Source organism: Hippichthys cyanospilos, chromosome 5 (genome assembly GCF_059441005.1).
Source record: "Hippichthys cyanospilos isolate Australia breed blue-spotted pipefish chromosome 5, RoL_Hcya_1.0, whole genome shotgun sequence".
Taxonomy (NCBI): Eukaryota; Metazoa; Chordata; class Actinopteri; order Syngnathiformes; family Syngnathidae; genus Hippichthys; species Hippichthys cyanospilos.
This window is the reverse complement of record NC_142373.1, coordinates 2,664,486-2,692,097: the sequence shown is the minus strand read 5'-3', so window position 1 is coordinate 2,692,097 and position 27,612 is coordinate 2,664,486. Positions and strand designations below refer to the sequence as shown.

Here is a 27,612-nt window from a genome sequence, read left to right as displayed (position 1 = left end):
GTTTTAGGATTGAAATCAAATAAAGTATTTGTTACTTAGAATATATTGTTCACATTATCTCAATACATTCTGTGAAAACTGGTGCTAATGGTCCAAGGTGCTAAAGGAACTGAGTCTGAAGCCAAGGGTCATATTTTTAGCATCCTCCAGTCCTTTCAGTTACAAATTTCATTTTCTTTCATTTCCACATTTACTGGAGGATTAAGTTCAGTAAACGCAACGGTGAATCTCTAATACGATTACAAATGCACTCTGACAGTCAATAACACAAAGGAAAGGCTCATCATTTCCAAGCTGGGGCACGAGAAAAGTAAGTTTACGTTCTCTCATTAGAACATTCAAACTGTGCCTGAACCCATGTGATACCAAGACAAAAAAATCCTCAAATAATGTAGGCAATCCCTACTGCCATGTATTATTTATGTTAGATTCCACCTTGCATAATAGAAGAACAAAACAATTGCAAATAATCCTTTGAGAAAAAAAAAACAAAACATTGCATATTCTGTTCCAGGAAATTGTGTGCATGCAATGTGCATATTAATATTGCAATAGTGCCTTCCTTCATTCAATTATTACTGATTGCCACATCTTGTACAACAGAAATAAAAAGAATGGCTTGAAAAAAATCTGACAGTTAAAATTACAAGTCCACGGCACACTAGGTAACTGTCACTCCCACCCCTGTAATTTAGGTGTCATATAATAATTAAATCGTTCCTCAAACGCTTTTTAATTTTTATGTTTGGTATCACTAAAGGTATAATACCTGATGAACACGATGAACAAAATTATATAAATACTGTATGTACTATTTGAGTTGCTTAAAATAAAATGTCATACCAGTGATTTTTCTTACTATTAAAAGCAAACTAAACGAATTTAGCTGTTATGACTTATTTTGTTGTCATCATTATTTGTACCTGAACTTAAACATGAAGAAACAAATCTGGTCAATGTTTTTGTCACATGACCAGTGCAATTACTCCTCTTGCCAGTTATTCATGAAAAACATCACCAGTACAAAAATACAGAACATCAAGTTGCAGTTTCAAAAAGTGGAATCAGATTTCGTGGATCTGAAAACGGCAGCTTGCAAAGGTGTGGCCCCCTGTTATGGAACTAATTGGCTCCCCTTTATTGCTTTTCCTCCATGTGCACAGATGGAATTGGGTAAATTATGTGCTTCTTCTTTCAGGGTCGCTGTGTCTCTCCAGTTTTTAATTAAAATGCTCCAATCATGCCACCTTTCCAAGCCCCCTTCTGCTCCCTGTTCCTGCTGCCTCAAATCAAAACACCAGTCAGTGCAATAATGCATGCTGTCGCTTCACAGGCGTTTAATTACCCCTCAAATGCCATTGTGCAAATAAGCTTGTAAAAACCTTGACAAAATGTCATAAGGAAAAAAAAACAGCATCAATGTGGAATCCATTTCAGGATTTTTGGGGGGCTTTGTTTTTCTTTTGAGTATTTATAAACTATCTTTCCAAAAAAAAATAACAAGAGGGGGATCAATGAGTGAGCATAATGACATTTTGTCTCTGGTGTTTTCCAAACCATGAAAACCAGGATTTAATTTTAGTAAAAGAAAAGACATTCATGTGCATGTTATATTTCATACACATAAAAAAAAATATAGGTCATCCTTGATTAGTAGATGTGGACTTTGTAAAAGGCAACAAAATTTCAAACAACTTTTTTACAGTGTAGGACAGTTATACTAATAACGACATCAAGCATTTCATTTTTCAAATTCAAGAATAAAAGTGGGCAATAAGAGCAGGGCAGATACGTGTGTGGCGTTAAAGAGCAGCAGTGTCAGCAAGGAAAACAGAGCACTTCATGCCTGATGTGTCACTTTTCCTCCCGCTAGCTTGCTGAGAGTGCTATCAATAGAGCCTGCTTTGGGAATCTCGTTGCGTCAGTTGGCCACGCCTCCTTTTTCAAAGACAACGCTTTTCCCAAAATAGACTCCAAGCACCCTTGGAATGAATGAATCATTTTCTTCTCCTTTGGGAATATAGTTTAAACAAGACTGCTCCCGAGTCCCTGCACAGTAATAAAAATGATCCTGACAATTACCATTCCAGTAGGCAAGGCGTGCCAAACTCATTTTAGCTCAAGAGCAACATGGAGACAAATCTATTCTCAAGTGGGACAGACTCTTAAAATCATGGTGCATAACTAAAAAAAACAATTTATGTCAATTACACACACACACACACACATATATATATATATATATATATATATATATATATATATATATTACTGTCTCATTTTGGACACTGAACGGCATATATGACAGAAGAACATAAAAACTCAAGAATAAGTCAGGATGTCATGTCAAATATGCAAGTGCTCTTTGTTAATTCCTTAGTTGTAAATTATGTACATTTAGAATTAAATACAAGACTGTGATACATCACACACCAAAGCCAATTGTCTGGTAATGGCCCAGATGCCCTGCCCACTTTCAGTCTCTGGGACGATTCAAGGATTTTACCTGCGATATAACAAAACAAAGCTAGATGCTAATGCTAATGTGAAAGCACATGTAGTGTTCCGCTTTCTGTCACTGAAACAATCAGCAAGCTATTTTGCACATGCGTGGCAAATAGTCACTTCCGCTTGTAAGTTGCAGTTGCTCATCTGTGCATTGTTAGTAAATGTAATAATGTTTATCTTTTGATTATGGCGAAGCGGACTAAGGGGTTTGGTTCTATTCATTTTTTTAAAGGGGCCGTGTCATGAAAAGTCAGAATTTTGGAGCTTTTATCAATGTTCCAATGTTGATTTCTCACCCAAAACACCCCCCAAAGAAATTTTTTCCTTCATTGACGTATTTCTAAGCCTTCTTTGCTTATACTGCACTCTCACACCAACACTGCACGTGAAGATGAAAATGGCTTGAAGTTCGCTTATGATGACGACAGGGGCGAGACAGCAGCAACTCCCTATATCCCCATATCCACGACTTTCAGTTTTGTTTTGGTTCTGGAGCTGAGGAGGCGAGATTTTCTCATCCAAGTAAACAGCAATGTTTCATTTATTAGCTCCAATGTTTATTATTTAATGAGAAACTAAATTGCCATGTGCCAAACGTAATGTATATGCACATATTGTGCACTTCGAAAAGTATCTAAATATTATGTTATGGCCCCTTTAACACTGCACAAAATCATCTTGCAGGTAAATATAACAGCTTGTGTATGTGCCTCCCTCCTTTTTAAGGGACCAAATGTAAGGGGACAAATTAAGATTCATTCTTCAAATAGTCACATTTTAATAATTGGTTGCAAATCTTTTACAGTCAATCACAGGCTGAAGTCTAGAGTGCATACGCAACAGCAGAGGCTGTTTTTGTGAAAATGTCAGTTTTCCTGGTCATGTGTCCTGCACTGACGTCACGTCGCATGCAAATGTAACATTGTCAAGGGCAAAGACTCTGAATTCCACAAAGAAGGAGGTAAAGTAAATGGGTGTGAAAGTCAGAGTGTTCTTGGTCCCCTTTTATGAGTGAGCTGCAAATACAAGCTCTCTTCATTAGAATGCAGCAAAAGCTCCAGCAGAGGAGAGGAATGATGAAACCGAAGCTAAAAATAGCTTCCTCCCAGGATCCCCCTCATACGCCACTGTAAACACTCGCATCCACCACCGTGCTTATGTGTGTGCGTGTTTGAGAGATTTGAGTCCCTCTGTTCCTTGGTCATAAAGGAGTGTTTGCTTTGGTTAGCGTGTGTGCAATGAAAGCCATCTGTGGTTCTGCGCAGGCAAGTTAAAATCCTTTTAAGAAAGTAGCTTTTGTCAGTGGAATAAAGATAAAAAGAAAGAAAGATAATATTTTCAGTTTGGATGGATGGATGGATGGATGGATGGATGGATGGATGGATGGATGGATGGATGGATGGATGGATGGATGGATGGATGGATGGATGGATGGATGGATGGATGGATGGATGGATGGATGGACATTGCCATCACCTACAGGACTGGAGTGTAACAGTATAGCCCAACCCACTAAGCTCATCAGCAAGCTCAGCAGAAGCGCAATAACAACCCTGATCATTTGAATCACGTGTCTTGGCGGATGGAAAATCAAAAACATGCAATATAGCGGCCCTTGAGGACCCCCCTGCATTAAATGGAGGGCCAGCAAGGCTTTCTCTGCTGGCCTAACATAACCTGACATCATTATCATAACTATAATGAACTATAGTAATTATAATGACTATAATGAAAGTCAATTTCATTTTAAATTCATTTTTACTATATATATATATATATATATATATATATATATATATATATATATATATATATATATATATATATATATATATATATATATATATATATATAACTTTTTTTATAAAATTATTCTCCATAGTCTTTTCTTTTCGTGTCTTATAATATCCTTTTGGTTACACTCCTTCTAGCATTGTAGTTCTAAGTTGGAGTTTTTAGTCAAAGAATATTCAGCTAACTTGTGTCGCCAGGGTGTATGTAATCTACCTTAGCAAGAAGCCAGGACATTCGCATCAACACAACACGGGCTTCTGCGCAAGCGCAGATGGATATGTGAGGGGAGAGCATAATTTAATAGACAGTTGTAATTGCAAATCAAGTCATAAGGTCACCATCTAGAGGCCTCACGTTGAATGTGACGTGAGTGAATGCTCACTGCAGGGAGGCGGTCCAATGCTCAACAAGCAAGCTACATGGTGTTGGCTTTGGCTAGAGGCGTAGTGTAGCTATTAGCTAACCTGTCCTAATTTGGCCATATTTCTGACTAGGCTACCAGGGATGTGAGTTAAGCCCTGTAAGTAGTTCTGCTTGGAGTGCCTTATGTTTGCAAAGGATCGATTTGGTGTTTGGAGCTACACTGGATTTGCAAACTTCAATTGTTTAACCAAGGCAGCAACGAGACACCAAAGCACGGCTGGGCACATGTGCTACTGTGCTTTTAACTTCTTGGGACACCTGAGTGGATATACAGTATTGAACATGTCAGTTGGAAGGTAAAGAGATCTCCTAAATGCGCTACGGTGCTTTTAAAAAGCTTTTGGCAACACCCGAGTGGATACACTGTGCATCTCAATGCCAAGAGAAAGAGCGCATGAAGAGGTCAAGAAAAATCGGAGCTATTAAAAAGACTGATCGATTTTGACCGCCAGTTGTTTTGGTGAGTGGAAGCCTTTTCTTTATTGATTGTTTCATTTTTAAAATGTTTGTGTTATTTTGTTTCCTTCATATCCAATTAATAGTAAAAAGTAAAATGATGTTCTTCTTACTGCAATTTGTAAATTCGACTCCATAAAATTTTGTGGATATTTATTTTAATTTATTGTATTTTATTTTTTTTTAGGTTTTGACAGCATCACGAATAATGACAAGTTTTCATGGCTGATGCGGGTTTATTGACTTTTAAAAGCTCCGAGATATAGCCTGCGTAGCCCAGTAATGCGTATGTGTGCGCATGAGGGATATTTATTCGAGAGTCTGACATCACACAAGGCGTACGTGTGAAAGTCACGGCCCGCAACTGAATTGTATACATGTATGTTATATATAAGTAGCACTTACTATTCTATTTTCATACCAATTTTTAGTATGTATATTCACTTTTAATGTTTTGACCTAGGGTTTCACACAATTAGCTCATTAACATAGGTATGGATTGCCCGCCAAACGGCGAACTCACATTGCGATCCCAACCGCGGAACGGATTAAACTCGTAAACGGGGCCCACTGTGTATCAATCATAGGACTAATAATATATTTTTAGGAGTGTTGCAGAGCATAACTGTGTGATGATAGGAATCGATATGGCTGGGGAGTGTGTAAATGATTGGCAGCCCCTGTTTGAAGAGTCCAAATGCACGGGAAGTGGGGCTAAATGATGCAGCGTGAAGACGTTTTTGGGCCATCAGGCGTTTCTCTCCCATGCAAATGGGACGTGCGAGCAGACGTTAACACAGCAAAGGACACTGAGTTCACGCCAGCTTTAACAAATCCACGTGAGAGGAACATGGGCAATGCTAGCGGGGGATTAAAAACAAACAAGAAGAGAGAAAAGAACAATACAGCAAATGGAACGATTGAAACGTTTCACAGCTGTAAGTCAAGAAGCTGGATCTTTTTTTAGGTGGGCCATGCTTCTCTGGTCAGGCATCTAGGATGAATGATGGATTTCAGTTAAGTGGAGCACACGTTGGTTCCCATGGCAATGCTGTTTCCAGTTGCCTCTGCAGAGGCAGCTCGACGTCACGAAGGCTTCACTTGAGAAAATGCGAGCACATTTGAAAAATACTCATACTGTGGACTGGCTGCTTCATGCATCCATATTTCTGATTGGCTGAATTGGTCATTTTTTTAATATCACAGATTCTATAATATCAAAGAAAACGTGTTATCCGTTTCATTTCTTTTGAAACCATTTTTCTGAAGTTGGTCTTAAAATACTTCAAATCATTCGATTAGTACAAGGTTTGCGCATGCCTGATCGAGACCTTTCTAATGCAAGAGAGCTGCCATCTCGTGGATATTATGAGAACTACAGTTTTTGTTTTGCTATTTGCTATGGTACGTCCTTCAAATAAAACTGGAATTTCTCACATCAGCGGCATTTATGTGCCTCAAAAAAGTAGTTTCGCGTTTCTGTGAAAAAAGTTGCAAATGCTTTAGCTTTTTAGTATGAGAATGTACATCGCTTTTTATGTCAGTTCAGTGCAAAGTGAGAATAAAATTTGACACTAAGTGTAAATTCTTAATTCTGAACAACTAGAGCCATTTCTTGTAACTGAACTGTTGATATTTTAACAACATTTTGAGAGAATGTGTTGCTTAGAAAAATAAAAATAAAATGAAATATCAAAAGTCATCCATTAATATAAGAATTTGCAAATCTGAAAGGGTTTATCATTTTTGTTTTGGATCATTTTGCTACTGTTTTTTTTACTCTTTTGGAAAATTGATTAATTTTGATGGTCCTATACTGAACAAACATCCATAAGACAAACACACACATCATGGACCAAGGGATGCATAAGGTATTCTAAAATGTGTTGTGTGTTTTAAATATTTATATAATTATCCCTTTGACAACACAATAAATATGCCACTGGGAATTTTGCATAGCAAGACAGATGGAAACCTGCAACATCGATTGAGATGGCTATCAAAGGTTTCTCTAAATAATTTGTGTTGCTCAATAACATTTAGTCTGTTTATGTCTATGAGTCATCTGTTTATGTCTATGAGTTGGCTATGTAGCTTGTTTAGTACTTTTTATTTTTCATGTGTGACATGTTCGCCTCGAACCGTGTGCTGTTTACCGGATGTTTGAATTCTGATGTCATCAAACCCGTTGCTGTTACATTATTCCGCAAGCCATGGTATAGCATGATGCTTTAGGGGTATTTCCTAGCTTTCTCCTTATTTGTCCTTTTTTCCCTTGCTTTTTGGTAGTTCTAATACTTTTGGAGGAAAATATTTCTTTTTTTGTATCTCTTTGCTATTTAGCATTGTATTTGTTTATTGTATCGCTCTAATTTTGATGTATTGCTCTGATTTTGCTTAGGTTTGAGTAACATTTTGCTTTATGGATATACCTCTACATAATAAATATCTGTCTAGTTTGGGGAAGTCTTGGCTATTTTGGCTAGCACTACTATTTGTTGAGAACCCAATTTATTTTGGGCTATCCATGTTGTTTCTCTGTATCGCTCTACCACTTGGTAAGTCCTCTGCTTTTTTACGTATCTTGGTTTGGTGCTACCGTTTGGGTACCACTCCACAGAAAGCTGGCATCATCAGTGACCCAAACCACCCACCCAGCACACCCCCTCTTCCTCCAGAACAGGAGGAGCTTATTTCTACATGCTGATAGACTGTAAACCTCAAACTGCTTAAGAACTTCAACATCAGGCCCCTTTTGCATCAGACCATTTCATCTCAGTATGTTCAAAACTTGGTAGATATGTTAGAATGTTAGCTATTCACATTCCTCATATAGTTCATTTCCTTATTTTGTAGTTATAGTCTAGGTTTTTTCACAAATCTTGGGGCTGACTGAGGTAAGCTGGTATTGTATTTCAAGGCATGTCTCATTGACATGTGTTGGCACTTTGTCAGCGCTGAAAAACGTCCGCTTTGCCGACAGGCCGACGAATGCTCAAAAGACTGGAGAATATTTTAATGTTGAAATTTGAATTTCCATCCATCGTTGTAATTGTTTGGATAGACATTACATCAGATCTCCGTCAGCCCGTTACTTCTCTTTTTGCATACTGAAAGATAATTCAACTGACTTGGATGTGTATCTGCTATATTGCTACATCTTTATAGTTTAAACTGCAATCAGCCTGCAGTCAAAGTGAGAATAGTAACTTTACAGTACCACCAAGCAGTGGGGAAAAATGTTCAGTAGAGTGAATAAACTGGGTTGATTCAATTCACTATGTCATTCACAGCTATCACACAGCTGACGTTACCAGCGATTTATTTATAGTTGCTACTTTTCTTAGTCCTCGTTACAGGTTTCTTGCTGATATGAGCATTCTGGGATGCGTTTCAAGTAAGCAATGAATGCAGACCAAATTTGCATTGGCTCTTGGGCAGGAAATGCAAGACAGAAGTTTTTTAATTCCCTAATTAAAAACGGTTTTTTAAGTAAATTTACCTCAGCAATACTTAGTTTCACTTGTAGTGTATGTAACAGATGAAATTTACACAAATGTTCATTAAACCATTTCTATAGTTGTAGGGCAGGCAGGTATAAATGAGAACAGACACCCACCATTTGGGAGTCATGTAAAGCATGATAATGCCATCAAGTGAACAAGTTTGCAAAGTGCACTTCTTCCCCTGTGTCAAATATGATGGTGTATTACAGCCTAGAGTTGAATGTTCTCTCTGGCTTTGTTTTCGTGTTATATTTATATTATTGTGTTATGTTTCAATTGCAGTGTCACTATAGAACCACATACATGGTGTAACTTTAAGTGTAAGTGCTAAAACAGAAAAAATAATTAGTATGAGTGCAGACAGGAGTAGACCAGTGCCTGTCGACTGACGGACCTGGAAAAAAAAGTCAAATGTCACCCTCTAATGGTGGCGCAGGGTTGGGCAAAAATACACTGACGGACTGACAATTACAATTTTGTATGGCTTGAAAGACCAGAAAAAAATTATAAGTTGCCCACCTCTGGAAAATACTACTTAAAAATCCACAAATACTTGTTGGCACCATCTCATCAGCTACAAGGAGGTGACAATCAGGGAGCCTTGCCGTCTTTGTGTTGAACTTGTTCTTAGTGTTGTTCCAGTGAGCTAACGGCAGCTGGCATGCAACATTCCCTGGACTAGCAAATCTCGCTGAGTCATCAACCCCGAACACCAGATGGCATGCCTGCGCTCTGACTGTGACAAATCCCGCTGAGTAATCATGGCTTTATACTCAACGCGACTCGGACTCATCAGCACCCGTGTTATCACAAGAAATTCTAATGTGATGGGAATAAGGCTCTTTGTGTCCTCGTCCCACCTTACAAAGCATGAGTGTTTGGTTAACTGAAAACCATGAATTATCGAATCAGTCTTGACGGTTGTTATAAATGCTCTGTGATTGGCAGAAACCAGTCCAGGGTGTACACTTCCTGTTTCCTAAAGTCAGCTGGGATGGGCACACACACCCTCGACCCTTTCACTTTTTCTGGTAATATTTGTTATTCATTGGGGGAAATACACCTTTTTTCATGTAAAATTAGGATTTCCTTGTAAAAATTGTCTGTTACGTCTGAAAATTCTAAGACTTTTTCTCAAATTACTGCTTTATGTTTGTAAAAGTTTGCCTTCTAATTAATGCTGTACAGAAAAAAAATACATTCGAACATGTACGCTGATTGATTAAAACATGTTAAACTAACACTTTGCTATTTCTGAGGACACAAAGGGACAATAACATCAATTTAAGACATTTAATCACTGGAACGTGTTTACACTGAATGGTTTTCCTCTGAGTCTGTCATTCAAGTGTTTTGTAGAAAGTTTACTTCTGAGTTTTTGTTTGTTACTTTGTATGCAGTTTTTGACTTGCCTCCCTGCTTCCCAGCGTTTGCATCCATACTCCCACACACTCTCCTACCAAATTGCGTCACAGCATTTAAAATCACTAAATTTGAACATTTTCACTTTCATTTGCTAAAATTATGCTTTTCTTTTCTGGGGATGACTTGTAAATTGCCCTTTTTAACATTGAAAAATAACATCAATCTAACCTAAGTCTTTCACCTACCTCCTACTAAATTAAATGACTATTTGTACGTGAAATTTTAAATTTTCTCCTGTTCTTCTAAAATGACGTCTTTATTCTCACACGATGATTGCTTATTCGCAAAGTGCAAGTGATCCTTGTCAATATTAAAATCACAAGTATATATTTAAAAAAAAACATATTTACTGATTCATTGCTTCACTTTTGTATTTATTTCTTGGAGTAAATCTAAATGTCACAGACACATCTTAGGGATCCCACTGTGGGGTCCATGGCAGCCCACTCACCGAAGCGCCGATACTGGCCCTGCTCCAGCAGATACTGCCGTCCGCTGTAGTCTGGAAGCTCATAGAAGATCCAGGCGCCACCCTGCACTTGGGCAGAATGGACAGGCCCAGGGGACCAAACATCTGACAGCTGACTGATGTCTTGTGTGCACTCCAGCATCTGACCACTAAAGTCAGGCTTCTCAAATATGCGGATTCGGAATGTGCCAGAAAACTGGAAAACAAATAAGGACCCAGTTGTGTTTTCAACCAAACATTTGTTAACACACAAACATAAACACCACATTTAGAATGTGTTGGAAATGTTCCAGGACTGTTGTCAGGGGAGAATACTGTATTTTAAATCCGGTTTGTTCTACCAAAATGATTGATTGCGGTGGTGGACCATGCTTCGCTTCGCTGCGAGTTCTGGTAGGCAGACATGCCACGCCCCCGCCCAGTGCATCTGCCAAATTGTTGACAAAATTTTGACTGGATTTTAGACTTGTAAAAAGCTAGTCTAAGTGGCGGCATGAGAGTTGTAAAGGATAAAGAGGCGCAGGCAGACAGATTCTCCGGTTCTCTGCGGACATGTGTGGTGGATGTTGACATAATTAAATAAAAAAATATCCCTCCAACTTCGGGCTGTCGAAACTTTTTACAAAGATTTGATCAGGTGAAAATGTGCAGGGCCCAATCATCCAGTTACTTTAATTTGTATTTATCGATATCACATATTCGCTATATTATTTCGCGATATCACAATAATACTTGTAATATTACCAAAACGTCATTGTCGACATGTTACAATAATAAATATAATAGCAATTAATAATTAAACATGGTACAAAAATAAAGCATGAAAAAAGAATAATTTCAATTTCATGTATTTGACAAGATAATATTTTTCCCAAGCAAGAGACTGGTAGGCGACAAACCCGCAAGTGTGACATCCACTTACAGGAAAACAGTGGCAGAGCCGAATGGAAAGTAAAAAGCGAGGTAGAAATGGACCCCGAATCTTATCTTTCAGCCATGTCTGAGGAGATCCAGGTGTTTGAGGAGTTCTGCTAGCAGGTGAAAGCACCTCTGGCAGGGTAGAGACATCATACTCATTAATGGTGCGTTGATGGCGGCTTGATTGGCCACTAAGAACCGTATGAAAATTTGAAGTTTGTGTTTGACATGCCATTTGTGACAACAATCTTGGGATTTTTCTCACCCATCTCTAAACCCTTGTAAGACGTTTTTCCCAAAATATTTTTTTCTTTTTTCTTGCATTTGAAATTCTTGTAAATAAATTATGTTGCTGTTTGTTTGTTTTTTTCAACTTTACAAAACAAGTTAACTTTCTCTGGAAATATTGTGATTTTCTTCATAAGATGTAAATACATATTATTAGTTATTCATGAAAATTAAATGTAAAAAAATATTTGTTTTTACAATCCTGATCTAAAAAATGTATTACCTTTTAGATTGATTGAAAATGTAAAATGTACATTGTAAAATGTGCTTTAAAAACCACAAAAAAAGATGGAAAAAAGAACATTGCTGAGAACTTTCACTTTTCTGGGATGTTACAGAGCCAATATTTTCACCGACCGTTATTCTTTGCGGCAATACTCGCCTGCCAAAAAATAAAAGTTTCAATGTCGCAATCGATTGGCCAAGACTGTGCTAAATATTGTGCTGACAATGCTGCGCTATCGTTAACTTAGCATGTCAGCATGTCAGCATACAAAGCATACAAAACGCTCCGCTTGTTCGCCTCGTACCATTAAACTAAATCATCTCCAAATCATTATTTTGTGTGCAGCCCACGCGGCCCGGTAGCAGTTGATCCACGGACCGGTACCGGCCCGCAGACCGGGGGTTGGGGACCGCTGCTATAAAGGTTAGGGTTAGGGTTAGGGTTGATTAATGTTAATTGTAGCAATTCATTTATTTGTCTTGAGATGGTGCTGGTGTGTTGATGGTACATGCAGAAAACTGAGGTCATTTTATTTGTACGATCTTGTTTAACTTTTCCAGTGTTACAGGCATCTTCTACTAATCCACAGGAGCAATCATGATTATTTCTGGATCATTTTGAGCATCTAAGTTTACTTAAGCTGAGTTTAAGGTTATGCAAAGTACTTCCTGTATTATGTTGTGCAGCCCTCTAACAAGCAGTCAGACACGACAGCACGCTAGTTAACAAGCGATTCCATTTTTTTTTTTAATAGTAGTCCAAAGTGGTATGAATGTGTTTTGTGTGAATATGGACAATCTTAGCCATAGCAAATTTCAAATTTATGTCTGTTAGTTTTACAGTGTGAACTGCGAAATTACCATTTATTTAGAAAATTTACTAACGGAGTATTTTTTTCTCATTAGTTAAGTCAGGTCAAGTTTACTTGTCTCAAAGGGCTTCAAAGGTGAAAAATAAATTTCACAATTTTAACAGTTTTAGACAAAATAGTACATTGAATTCTCATAAAAGTGCAATGTTTTATTGTAGTGACATTTTCCTCATAAAGATGGAATTTTCTCTTGTAAATTTTGATCATTTTTATCATAATGATGAGACTGAAAATTTGACTCACTGAAAATGATTTTTTTCTGGGAAATGATGAATATTTTGAATGTGTCTGTGGCAATGAAGCTGCTGTAGACCAATGAATCCCAACCTTTTTTGAGCCAAGGCGCAAGTTTGAAGTTAAGAAAAATCTCATAGCACACCATCCAAATAAAAATATCACAATATATAAGATGCAAATTACATTCTTTCTGCCATCAAATAGGATGTCATTTATTTGACCTGTCACTACAAGTTGATCGCATAGATAAATGGAGAAAGATAGATTGTTTTAAATAAATACTTTTTGCCAATTTAAATGAAATGTGCACATTTCCCGCAGCACACAAATGTGGCCCAGCATACTGGTTGGAAATCATTGGTTTAGACAATCTCTTCAGGCGATCTCTACAAAACGTACACTGGGAATAATGTGGCAGGAGCGGATAGTGTCCCTGTTGCCCTTCCAGTGGTGGTAGTCTGGGTACTCGCCCCTAGTGAGAACGTACTGGCCGCCCAAGTAGTTAGGCCTCTCGAAGAGAACCCAGGCTCCGCTCTTGATGCGCACCGAGCTGCAGTGACTCAAGTGCTTACCCAGCTCAGGACAGTCGCTGCTGCACTCATAAAAGTCCCCCTGGAAGTTCTGCTCTTGATAAAAGATGATCTGGGCACCAAAAAGTGAAAATTTTGTTTTTGTACCCACATTCATTGCAAGGGATGCCATCCAGACCTAACTGCAAAATCCAAATGCAGACGAAACATATTGATTGTAGTTTTAACACGTGTGTGTGCGTCAAAGAACATGAGTAAGGGGTGCGAAAGTAGTTTGTACTGTAGTACGAGTAATATTTCGATGACACACCAATGCATTTAAATATTTCATGAAAACATGGACAATATGCTAAAAGTAAGGAAAGCGTGGCAACGATGGAAAAAAAGTGGTGATTCAGTTCAGTAAAAATGTTGTAAAAAATGCAAATCGGAAAAATATAGCATTATGTGTTGTCAAACGGTACATAACTGGACAGTGGTATTACAAAAAAAATGTTTTGGGAGTGCTTGCATGGGTTAAAGCCATTTTCATTCATGTCCACGGTACAGTTGATTCAAGACGGATATTTTAAACTAAAATCAAGGTACCACTGTACAGTATATGAATTGTTATTATGGAGTGAAATATTCAAAGTAAATAATAACAAAATATTCAGACATGTTACAGTGGCAAGTTCTTACAAAATCTTCCTACCTTCCCCAATTGCTCCATGTTTTGGCTTCACAAAACCTTTACAACAGTTTACTTATCAGAACATTCTCCTCATGCCCGTTGTGGATTTATACGCCCACTGTACAGCGCACAGCATTGTCATTACAATAGCTTCAGCTTTTACTGCTGATCTCCACACTAGACAATCCAACTGAGGTGTCATTGAAAACAGCCGCAGGTTTAAGCCCAAAGAAATGCATGAAAATTTAACAAACCTGCCAAAAACACTCCTGAGCCCGCCCTTGAGTTCATGTACACCTCTGCTTTGAGCATGATGGGCAAGGTGATGTTTTATACAACCGTTGACAGATCAGAGTTTTCGGATCAAAAAACCTATAATGGTAATGATGGAGATTATATTGTCAAAACAATGGGTTAAGTGTTTGCTTTTTTAATACAGTGGTACCCCTACTTACGAACAAAAAATTCAGCTTAAGAAACGCCTCGGTGGAAAAATATTGTCTCCAGTAAGAAGAGAAAATTCAAGATCTGAAAGGTGACATTGTTGGCATAAAATATGAGACATGGGACACCAGTGCTCGCACCAACATGGCTGTAATGTAATACGTTATCACAACTCGTGATGTTTACCTTGTTTATTACAGTTTGTGATGCATTTGTATCATTTATTAATATGCCAGCTTACCCACAAATGAGACAATAGTTTTTTGCATTGATGTTTACTGGGGGTCTCCACTTTTCATCTTTACTCCTTTCTTCCACACCTCCCACCAACAATTTACACATAGAACTAAAAATCATAGATTGACATTAGTTACAGTTATCATTGTACGCATTCACATAAAAACAAATGTAACATACCACTTTGGGGTGTCACGTCTGATGTTCACGTTGCTATCACGTCGTTAGCTGACATTGCACAGGAAGCACTTCGCATGACCCTAAACTATAGAAACTTACATGCTCAAAATAATCCAAAAAATAAATAGTATTGATCCTGTGGACTTGTAAATGATTCCTGGATAAGTGGAAATGTAAAATAAAACGTACAAATTAAAGGTCCTTAAAAGGTGTCTCTCTCTCTCTCTCTCTCTCTCTCTCTCTCTCTCTCTCTCTCTCTCTCTCTCTCTCTCTCTCTCTCTCGCTCTCTGCACTTATCACCAACACACCAGCACCATCTCAAGGCAAACAAATGAATTGCATTCATATTGTCAACTTCTACAATTAATATGATAATTTGAAAGGGTTTCATAGCATTTTTTTCATTATTCTTTGCATGACATATTTTGATTATTATGTATGTAATGTAATTCTAATATGTATATCTTACCGTTTTTAATAACCATGTAATAATTTTCATGTAAAGGGTTTAGTATAATTTTTGGGGCTTGGAACGGATCAGGCTACTTATATGAAAAAAGCTGCTCTTATGAAACATGTACGTTTCGAAATTACTTTCAGAACGAAATTAATTTCATCAATGGAAGTACCATTGTAGCTCAATTTTTACAATCTAAACTTGGCATTTCGGATTACAGGGAAAACAAGCCAGTGAGGCTGATAAATCTACTACGCTATCAAAATTTAATGAAAAAAATGAAATCATACTATCACAAATGTCGGCTCATTTTGATACATTGCAACAACGCTTGGTCAAGCGTCATACATGTCTTTCAATTGTTTTATTTCGCACTGATGCTTCATTTTAAATACGGTGCAGTACGGCAGCAAAGCTTTTCCCAGGGCAAAGTTTCGAACATGAAAATGTATTTATTTGTCAACTTTCCAAATGAGGGCCCAATGATTTTATACTTGCCTGTCACAGTTCATCAGTCCAGTCAACCCATTCCAGCCTCGCCAAACCTGCTCTACTCCCCTGCCAATCAACACTAGACACCAACTGCTGCCACTCCTCACCTGCCCAGTATAAAACCCGGTTTCTTTCCCTCACAACTCGCTAGATTGTCTCCATGCGCCACGTCAAGCTTTCCAGCGTTCCATTCTGTCTTATTGGCCAAGTATCAATCCTGCCTGCCCCTTGACTAGCCGATAGCCAGCCGATTACCCTTGATCTTTTGTGCCTCGACTTTGCCCATGTCCGACAACCCACTAGGCCGCCAACCTCCTTGCCAGCCCGTCTGAGACCCCCATCCCGTCTCCTCCCGATTACCTTCCATGCGCCAGCCCCACCGAACCCCACCTTTCCCCAGCGGCTCAGTCCCGGCAGCCCCCACGCCAGCAATGTCTGTGCGTGCTCTTGGGTCCTCCATCTTGTCCCCGTGACACTCGCCCTAATTGCAGTGAAAAAACAACAATAATTGGTTTCCTGAGAGAAGAGAAGTAACTCAGCAAGTGTATGGTAGGGTTTTCCAAAGTGCCGTCGAGGACAGTCAGTCAAATACGGGCAAGGCAACATACTACAAGGTGCAAACCACTCATCAGCAAAAAGAATCTGACGGACCGATTGGATTTTGCAAAGATGTACAGAGATGAGCCACTCTACCAAACTATTGCATTCTGCGTTTTAATTGAATTTCCAGGCCTTTACTGCAGCCTATACTAGGAAAAGCACAAAAAGATGAGGAAAGAAGTTAAGGCCGGTGCCTAATCATCTTTGGCAGATTTATTTCAGATTCAAGAGATTTATTGTCATATGCATAGTCTGACCACACAATAAAACTCTTATTCTGTTCACTTCCCCAAGCAGCAGACATAATTGAGCAATAAATAACGAATTTCACTGTGTGGTTACATGCTGTACCTGTGACAAAAATTCTCTACTAAATAGCAATTAATAGAAATACATAACAAAACAGAGACAATGGTGCTAATAATGTAGTGCAGAATATCATGTAGAGCAAGGAAAAAAAAGTGCAACATATCGTTTATGCGTGCAGTAGGAGGGAGATTACTTTGTGAGGGATTTGTTGAGAATCCGGACGGCTTGTGGGTAAAAGCTGTTTGCCAGTCTGGCAGTCTTGGCCCTCAGGCTCCTGTAGCGTCTGCCTGGTGGCAGCATTTCAAACAGGTAGTATACCTCAATCATTTGGAAGTTTTAGATGTAATAGAGGATGTATGGCATAGCAAGGTTTGTGAAGGCCGTGCTAGGTAAAAATTGCACTGAAGTAATGTGTCACAATGAACGTTTTATCACTTGAAACGTACTACAGCATACTAAAAGAGGAGTGTAAGGACATGAGAATAAATGTAAGTCATTACAAGAGAAGCCCAGGCAAGGTTCACATGCCTGTTGCAAGACATCACATATGTTATAAAAACACATTGCAAAAAATGTGGTACCCGCCATGTACATAGTCAGAAAAGTGACTAGAAATGATTCAGGCACTGTACAAACGTTACAAAAATACCATTTGAATCTCGTCCCCACTGAGTGGTCATTCCACAACTTAATTACAAAAGTAAAATGATCCCCAAAATGGATCATTTTGTCACAACCTGTAGTTGAGTCAGACAAGACAACTGAACTGAACATCAGTTTATCAATCATTTTCATCAACGTGAGCTATGGTGTCAAAACACAATGTATATTCACATACTTTCTTTTTTCAGAGGATCATACTGGAGAGAATATTGCTTATGAGATGAGAAGCCAACTGGGATTGAAGGAGGATCAACTGGTTTGGATGACCATTAATAACGCAAACCAAGAAAATTAAAGCATTTTAGGTTGGAGGCTAGAGGTTAGCGGAGAGGGGAAAAATTGTGATGTTATTTAGTTATTGACTAGAGTTATTTTTATCACAAGAAGGTAGCAGGTCTCCACTTTAAACATCCAACATCCGCCCGTTGCCAAAATGCAAGCCCTTTGTCACACATGACCTTTTTGTCCACAAATTACTGCTTACTCGCTGCACAATGGCACTGGTATTTGGCCGCAGTGCAGCAAATTCCCCCAGTCGCTCGAGAAATCTGAATCATCCTTTCTAGGAAACTCACGTACTTGACAAAGCAGCATGACTTGATGGTCGTGGCATCTGGCTCAATTGTGGCGATTGGAATAGTCGGCTAAGCTCAGGATGTACAGGGAGCTTCAAGCGTACCCGACATCGCGCTCCACTTTGATAAAGTTGCATCGACTCAAGTAGAAACAAAGGTCCAGGCTGTCAGTGTTGCACCCGTACACACTGCCTTAGTAGTCATCGAAGAACACAATCTTGATGAAAGCTGGACATGTTCAGTTCATGCGTCATAAATACAATATTTTTTCTCCAAAGTTTGAACATGATTGCTTCCATTTTTTCCCTGATATTGCTGGCTTGACCCCTGCCAGGTGCCCCTCTGCGCTGGTTTATAATGAAATGCAGAATGTGCAGACGAGGGAACGCTATTATCATTCAAATTGGGATATTTGCATATCAGCAAAAGGGTCATGTCTGATTTCCCTTTGTCAGACGGTCACCTATCAAAGAATCAAGTATCCTGAACTGTCACAGGATGCTTAGTTGTGACAGAATCTCTATGTACGCATCTGGTGCTCGCTGAAAGTCATCAGATGCATAGACTATCTGTTGATTGGTATAATAGCAGTGTTTGATCCACCCCGCTCCAGCAGCCTTTGTCCATGTAGAGGGAACTTGAGCAGGTTTTTTTGCTCTGAGATGGTTTTTTGCTCTGAAATACACCAATGGATGCTATTTTCCAGACTATAAGCCACACCAGTATATGAGCCGCAGCAGCAAAAATTGAGCAAAAAAAAACATCTTTTGCCACGGATAAGACACACTGGACTATAAGCCACGTCAGTCATAACGTCAGATATTTATGCAAAGGCGGTATATGAATTTTTTTTTTTTTTATTAATATATTATTTTTAATTGTCTACCAACTGCAACATCCTCTTTTTAACAGACTGAACATGCCTGTGTGTTTAGTCCCAACATTATATTTATAGAAAATGGGTGGATCGATGTTACCTACATATCAGCAACAGAATACTGCAGAGTTAAATAGCAGTTCAAACATGAAATCAACACTGATAGCATTCCGTCTCCCATTGTTTAATTGATAGATGAATTTAGTGAACATTGCACACTCTGCACATAAATAATATAAACAACGACAAATTATAAATACAATCATATATACTGTATACTGCATATATCAAATTTACTCACCACAAACTTTTAAACAAGATTTTGTTTTTTTAATAATATATTTTAAAACTCTTTTTGAGCACGGCCATTGATTCATATCTTTTCAGTTCTATTTCATAGTTGTTTCATAAAGTGACTCCTTGAGCAAATACTCACATTTGCTTGACCGGTGGAAAAAAACAGCAGATAAGTCGCACTGGACTATAAGCCACAAGGCTCAAATCATGAGGAAAAAGTTGTGGTTTATCATCTGAAAAATACGGTGATACAGGTGGAGCTTTGCAATGTTTGTGATTTTTTTATTTTTCCAATTAGCCGTTGAGCAACTTTTTTTAAAAAAATATGTGAATGTCCATTATTGTCCGTCTTTATGCCGATGACTCTCTCATTTTGATTACAGTTAGCAGTTAGAGTTCATCTGCCACTGGAAGTAAAGTACCATATTTTACTGAGTACAAGTCGGCCTTGCTTATAAGTCGACTCCCCTATTTTACTTCAGTTTAGGTGAATTTTAGAAACCGCGAGTATAAGTCCACATAGATACATAGATGGCAAGTTTACAAAGATCATGGCTGTTCAATTAAAGCACATGTGTTATTAAAATGACAAACTTAGTGTACAGTACTGCTGTACTGTACTGCTTGTTCAAGCACATGTCCAAGGGCTGAAAGAGACAAGTCAAACTGATGGACAAGCTCCTTGCACTTGGTCTGGCACCGCACCTCTGCAACTGAGTGCTGAACGTCCTCACCGGCAGATTTCAATCAGTCAGAGTCCCCAACCGCACATCCAGCACCAGGATTTTAAGCACAGGGACATCCCAGGGCTGTGTGCTGTGCAGCCTGCTTTGAACACTCTTCATCTATGGTTGTGTTGCCTCCCAGAAACAACACCAGCATAATTAAGTATGCGGACGACACTACAGTCATCGGGCTGATCAGTGGTGGATGTGGAAACAGGATAGAGGTGGCAGACCTTGTGGCCTGATGTCACAGCAACAATCTATACGTCAACACGGACAAAACCAAAGAACTGATCATAGACCCAAGGCGGCAGGTAGAACCACACGATGGGACTGAGGTGGGAGGGTAAAAGCCTTCAAAGTTCTCGGCACCCACATCAGCGAGGATCTCACCTGGTTCCACAACACTCGACAGATCATCAAGAAGTCCCAACAGAGACTGTATTTTCTGCAGAGACTGAAGAAATTTGGCATGTCAGCAAAGACTCTTGACAACAACAGATACACAATCCAAAGTGCCCTCTCCACCTTTATCACAGTCTGGTACGGCAACTGCACGGCAACAGCACGGCACAGGAGGAAGGCTCTCCAGCGTGTGATCAAGTCCTCACAGCCCATCTGTGGAGCAGTTTTACCATCACTGCAGGACATTTACAGTACCACACGAGGATATTGCGAAAAACACGCAACATCATCAAGGACAAGACACATCCACAACACAATCTGTTTGAACTGCTGCCATCAGACAGATGCTACAGGAGCCTGAGGGCCAGGACTGCCAGACTGGCAAACAGCTTCTACCCACAAGCCATACGGATTCTCAACAAACTAATTTGCCCTCTACTGCATGCACAAACAATATCTTGCACTAACATTTTGCACTACATGATATTCTGCACTACATTATTAGCACTATAGTCCCTGTTTGTTGTTTATTGCTTTTTATTTATTGCTCGATTATGGAATGTAGTGTGCTGCTCGGAGAAGTGAACAGAATAAGAATTTCATCGTGTGGTACCTATATACAAATCACAATAAATCTCTTGAATATGTAACATGTACAGACTAGGAGCCTAAGAAATGACTCCAGATTATAATTACGTATTTTAAATGACTCTATGTGATGGAACAATGTGTTCATTCCTAAAGTATTGCAAATAAGGATTTTCTTTCTAATGCAAATTTTTACACTAGGGACTAGACACTATTCCCAACAGATGAGATGTCACAAGATTGGGTCCATGAGTATGAGATGAGGAGATTTTGGCAAGTTTTAAAGAAAAAAAAATCAGCTTTCTTTTTATTGAGCAGACTGCAAGAAAGCTTTAGCATGCAAATGTAAAAAAAAAAAAAAAAAAAAAAAATGGAGAGGCACTCGTGTCACATAAAAATGAACCCTGAGGGAGATTTAATCGACTCTGTCTTCATTAAAAGCTTCATTAAAAGATTTACGCCCTTAGAGCATTATGGAAAGACAGTGGAGCCAAGATATGCTCAGCCATTCAGCTTTTCAAAAAGACTGAAAAAAATGTTGGCAGTGTCTTGACCAAAACGAGCAGAGTGGCAAACATGTGACATGGACATCAAAAGCAATGGCATTGTTGACATTTTTGTTTTTCTGCAAAATAGACTGAAGTAGTATGATGATTGTTTAAGCATCTATGTCGCGAAGCAGAAAACATTTTTAAATCATTCAAATCCTTTGGAATCGAAAATCATTTATGAATCGAATCTGAGACATAAAAATCAGGAATCGAATCAAATTGTGCAGGTTTGCCTATCCCAGTTCTCTTTGGGCAGTAGGTGAGGTAAACCCTAAGCAGGGCACACATAGACAAACAACCATTCATACTCATAATCACACCTAAGGACAATTTAGAGTGTTCAACTAACCTATCACACAAGCTTTTGGAACCTGGAAAAAAAAAACTGGGGTGCCTGGGGAAACCCCACGCAGGCACAGGGTGAACACGTAAACTCCAAAACGAAAGTCCATCGCTCATAAACAAATCCTCTGCACTGTTAGCCAGATGTGTTGACTAGTCTCCCACCGTGCTGCAAGTCGGATGTCTTGACATGCAAAAGTTCAATGTGACCACAGCGAATATCGGAATCTTGACTCAGAAACATGACTCATCAGGAAACAAGGAAGATAGCGTGACATGACGGTCAGAGCTCGACTTGATGTTCAGATATAATGTTTCCCTGAGAACCTAGAGCTTAAATACTATCTGCCATTCATCCTATATGACATAATAAAGCCAGGACCAGAGCAACTGCATGGGGAACAAACAAGTCAGAACAGTAAATACAGGACTTAGGTGAAAAATACATCAAAATGAACAAAGGTGACAAGTGCATGTCCATTATGACAAAGGTGACAAATACACGACCATAGCAACTGCATCTCCCAAAAGTACATCTGCTGTTTGAAGGAAGTTCAGATGCACATTAAGAATTAGAACCTGCACCATCAAATGATCACACAAAGATAATTTTTCACACTACATAAGAACGGGATCCAACAAAGTGCTTGTGCCCACAGAGTGAACAAAAAGAGGCCCAGCTGACACGTCCTCACCCCATAGGAGAGGTGGTCACAATTGGCACAGGACCAGATGCATACAGTCAGGAATAATAACTGGATGCAAAGTGATTGAACAAACATTACAGGACTGTATGCGGTGCTGCTGAGTAAGATGTTCCACACAAAAGCTCCATAGATCATTTGGCTATCATGACCAGCTATAAAAGGTTTTGGCGGTTGGGGGCAGACAGCAGTGCAATCAGTGACAGGGTTGGACGTCAGCATGGGCAGAGTATGCGAAATAATATTTTTTTATTTAAATATTATGATTTTTCACATGGCCGTTGGGATTCAGATTTGTATCTGTTTTTGCAGATCATCTTCTATGAGGACAGGAACTTCCAGGGTCGCTCCTATGAGACCAGCAGCGACTGCGCAGAGCTGACATCCTTCCTGAGCCGCTGCAACTCATGCCGCGTGGAGAGTGGTTGCTTCATGGTCTATGAGCGCCCCAACTTTATGGGCCACCAGATGCTGGTCCGCAGAGGGGAGTACCCTGACAACCAGCGCCTGATGGGAATCAGCATGAGCGACTGTATCCGTTCCTGCCGTATGATCCCCATGGTGAGAACATCAAGATGGCGTTTGTTACTGGCATGTTAATTTTTGGAAAACTCCCAAATCGGAAGCAAATTCGTTTGTCCCACCCTTTAGTTGCGTCTCTGATTTTGCAGCACCGAGGTCCATTCAGGATGAAGATATTCGAGAGAGAGAACTTTGGCGGTCAGATGAACGAGCTGCTGGACGACTGCGACAACATCCTGGACACCCTGCGCATGTCCGACTGCCTGTCCGCCCAGGTGATGGAGGGCCACTGGCTGCTGTACGAGCAGCCCCACTACAGGGGCAGAATGCTCTACCTGAGGCCCGGAGAGTACAGGAGTGTGAGAGACATGGGGATGGGTCCGGTTGACATGAGGATCGGTTCTATCAGACGCATCATGGAAACATGTTAAGCGGCTCATATTTACAAAATGTAATGATTCATATCAATAAATGCTTCATAACTTATAACATGACAATAGTGTTATTGTTGATTATCCACCACAAACTGCTTCTGTATAAACTGTACAGTATGTAAGGCATTTGGCCAGACGTGGTTGTTAGATTTTCAATCGAAATGATTTATAATTTTAGAGGTGTGCATTTTCACATTTTTGGTGGGCCGAGATTCATCATTTGTTGGCGCACCGGGCCCCCTTCCGTCATCATTCACCTTTTTTTTTTTTTCAAGCCAAACCAAACTGTAATCATCGTTCTATTGGTGCATCGTTTTATTTCACCCGTGCTTCCATCATGACTTGGTCACTCACCATCAGTGGTGCACTTGTGTGTGTGTGTATTTTGGTGGTGACCAATAAGCAAAATGAATTGCGAATTGCATGTGCAACGCGAATGTCGTTGCTTTTTACATTCTTTTTAGCTGGCCCTTGTTCCCACTGCCATGCAAACTAATAAAAAGAAATTTCACTCATAAGAACATACATCTGCAATCAAACATCTTCATTAATTTTCCATAGGTAGTCATCTTTGGGCCCTTCCAATTTCTTTGAAATGGACGTCTCCAGAAATGCTCTAGAAATGCTTTAGCCAAGTGACGACTGTGACAGGATCAGAGTGTAGATTGGTTGCTCTTCGCTGTGTTTCTCCCCCTCACCTGGTGTCAAACAACTGCTCTTGCATGTTTGTCCTGAACGGACAAGTTCAGCTGTCTTTTCCTTTTCATAATAGGTCAAAGTCCGCCGAAAAACGTATCCACACAGCCTCGTTGCTGACAACAAAGACGCAATAAGGCAGCATCACAGTGTGAAATGTGGTTTAAAAGCATCAAATGCAACCAGATGATTCTCTGTGTATCATGCAACAATGTTGCTTGCTTGGTGAAACACTACTCTTCTTGGTATGTGAATCCCTCCAAACACAACAATCTTTGAGACTTCTGTGAGGCCTTACATTTCTCACTGTGTTTTGATGAAATGGCTCACAATCTGCCATTCAGGAGAAGCATAAGTGACAAAAATGAAGTATTTTTACAGGACAAAATGTGACAATAATTGGACACAAAATATAAAATGCTGCTCGCTCCAGATTACTGCTAGCTTTGCGCTCCTCTGTGTTAGCTTGATGTGCCTGGTCGCCACTGGCTTGTGGCTCCTGCTCATCATTGGTTTGCTCCTGCTTGTCGTTAGCTCGATGATCCTGCTCATCACTTTCCTGCCAATGGCTTGTCGCTCCTAGTCAACCAAGTTTCTATGGATGAAGACAGCAAGAGCAGCGAGAGCTCGAAGGCTGCCAAACCATCTTCTTTCTTCGTTTTTTGGCTACACTCAATTTCCATACAAAACAGAAGCTAGAACTTAACTTGGACGCTGACCACATGACAATCAGTGAACTGCTACAACTAAGAGATCTGTTTAGCGCCTGTAATTCAGCAAAAGGAAAACTTCAAAGGTTTTGTGTCAGAATAATTGTAAAAATAGTGATTGCACATTTGCTATAATAAATGTAACTGTTTACAATGAAGAAATTCTTTGCCAAGAGAATAGATGCGTTGCTTGCAACAAAACAATGTGTGCTATGAGAAGGTTGCTGTGAGATGGTTGCTGTCTCGAACTTCGCCGTGGAAAGGATGGCCCCAGTCAATGTCACTTTGCTTGCTATCTACGAAATATCTTGCCAAGCTTGTAATAATCATACACACAGAAAAAGACACGTGTACCATGTTCCGGCCATGTTGTTTTTAGGGAGGGAACCTTTGTTTAAATTAGGGACTTCTAAAATACAAAGGGAGGGTTCAGAGAGGCTGCTCTAGAGCGCAGTAGAATGGGACTCACGCAGTCCTCCGTTCTCCTCATGCACGAGAAAGAAAACATGCCTTTTCTCCATCTTTGTCTATAGGTTCTTACAAATGTCTAACCTCTCATTTTGTCAAAATGATTCTCGACTCAACTAACACATGACTTGAGAAAAACAGAAACTACAAGAAGTGAAAAATCTTTTACAAAATACGCAGAAGGCCGTTGATGATACAGTATTAATATAGCTCAAACTAAACATGCAGAACAGCGTCAAATCATGAAAGCAGAAATCTAAAAGATATGCGGCAATCTATTAATATTGACAGAAATAAGGACTATCTCAAGGGCCGGGTCAAAGAGGAATAACTTTGCTATGTTATGGATTGACAGAAACTCCTGGAGAAACACAGACAAACACAGAAGAAAAAGAAATGAAAATCCTGAAGGGAAAAACTTGTGACATCATAAAAAAGACCAAGAACACAGCATGCCATTTCTTGTAATGCTAGCGAAACCTGGGATAATGGAAGTCACTGGATCCAACAGACACTTAACACAAAGTATTGAATAAGGAAACATTTATTTACAAAAAGAGCACATAACACGCAACCGGGAGTCAGTCCAATAGAAGCAAAAATATGACAGGGGTCTAATAAAAAACAGAAAGCGACATTGACTAAAAGTGTCAATGCGGATGGAACGCGTGGGAAACAACTTGAGTGGCGGAACTAACAGAGCGACGATGTCGAAACACTAACGGTCGGGGAGAAATTCGAGGAATTAGTAAAGTAGCAAAAAAAAAGATAAGCAGAGAATACACACGGAATCAAAAGTGACAACCGAGGGGAACAACAAGGAGAGCAAGCAAAAATAAAGAACTCGATAGAAACTCGGAAAACTCTGAAAAATTCCAAATGTGTTGAAAGAGCTTAGTGGCGGATCTCAAGAGAATAATGTGACGTTGTAGCTCTGCCCTAGCTGCGCTAAAATAGTGGGTGAAGAACATTGGGAACAGGTGCGCAGCCAGTGGTTCCTTCCCTCACACAAGTCCTGCAATAAATGAGAGTCCCACCAGGGGAAGACAGATAGATCAGACAGATCACCATATTTCTGCCCTAAAGATGGATCTTGCAGATCAAAAATGGTCTGAATTTTATGATACACATGGCCCATTAAGAACTACCAAGTGTTAAGATTTAAATAAGCCATGGATGGCATGAGATAGATAGTATATGTAAAAAAAAAATCTGGTGTAATTTTTTTTTTTATAAGAACAAAAGATGCAGAGCTAAATTATATGATATATACGAATAAACTTGTAAATATTATAATAACAAGTACGCGAGAACATTATCAACTATTAATGGATGTGAAAAATATTAAGTTATATACTAAATAGTCTAAAAGGGTTTTCAGGTGTTCATGGCACTTCTTTTTTCAAAAATCCTAAACTCTATCTAATCAAATGGACAAATAATATATATTTTTTTATATTTTACATGTTAAGTTTTATTTCTTTTGAGGGGGAACATGCATGCACAGAGACACAAAGGCAGGCGGACAGACAAGGGAGGGAGGGAGGGAGGGAGGGAGAGAGAGAGAGAGAGAGAGCGAGAGAGAGAGAGAGCGCTAATGTATGTGTACGTATTGTTTGGAGAAAAAAAGACAAACTATGTGATAACATTCTGGGTAAGCTAAAAGATTCTTCTAGCGTAGTCAGCTTGCTTCAAATAGAGTTTTAATGACTAAATCATTTGGTGGTGAGCAAGCTACTCTCAGCTGTTTGTTTATATTTAACAAGGTCATAAATCAATAGTGTATTTTGTCCATATATATAAAGAATATATATATATATATATATATATATATATATATATATATATATATATATATATATATATATATATATAAGTCACACACAAACCCAAACACTACACGTAACTGCCAACAATAGTGATGTAATACATTTTTTACTATTAAATTGATTCAATTCACAAAGGCAAATCCCGCATATACAGGTCTGTGCACAAATTTGAGAAATTGACAC

The 27,612-nt window shown here is 39.2% G+C and overlaps 2 protein-coding genes across 3 annotated transcripts in view; one reads left to right on the top strand and one right to left on the bottom strand.

Moving 5' to 3' along the window:
* Nucleotides 1–14,427, bottom strand: part of LOC148423158 (gamma-crystallin M2-like) — a 30,125-nt gene extending 15,698 nt beyond the window's left edge. The window contains exons 1-3 of one of the 2 annotated variants that reach the window (XM_088414526.1): nucleotides 14,346–14,427; nucleotides 13,521–13,763; nucleotides 10,564–10,777 (exon numbers count right to left, since the gene is read on the bottom strand). In XM_088414526.1, coding sequence (XP_088270652.1) covers nucleotides 10,564–10,777; nucleotides 13,521–13,763; nucleotides 14,346–14,363 — 475 coding nt within the window. In that variant the 5' untranslated portion in view covers nucleotides 14,364–14,427. Of the gene's footprint in view, nucleotides 1–10,469; nucleotides 10,778–13,520; nucleotides 13,764–14,345 lie in introns of those variants that run through there. The other variant, XM_088414525.1, reaches the window with a different exon arrangement.
* An 8,533-nt stretch (nucleotides 14,428–22,960) lies between these two features.
* LOC148423157 (gamma-crystallin M3-like) lies at nucleotides 22,961–23,723 on the top strand. Its single transcript, XM_088414530.1, has 3 exons — nucleotides 22,961–22,999; nucleotides 23,083–23,331; nucleotides 23,442–23,723. Exons 1-3 carry the CDS (start codon nucleotides 22,991–22,993, stop codon nucleotides 23,721–23,723), a joined length of 540 nt encoding a protein of 179 aa, XP_088270656.1. The 5' UTR covers nucleotides 22,961–22,990.
* The last annotated feature ends 3,889 nt before the right edge of the window (nucleotides 23,724–27,612 follow it).

Coding starts and splice junctions, on each gene's coding strand:
- LOC148423157 (XM_088414530.1), top strand. Junction 23,332..23,441: donor CCTGCCGTATGATCCCCATG/GTGAGAACATCA, acceptor CTGATTTTGCAG/CACCGAGGTCCATTCAGGAT.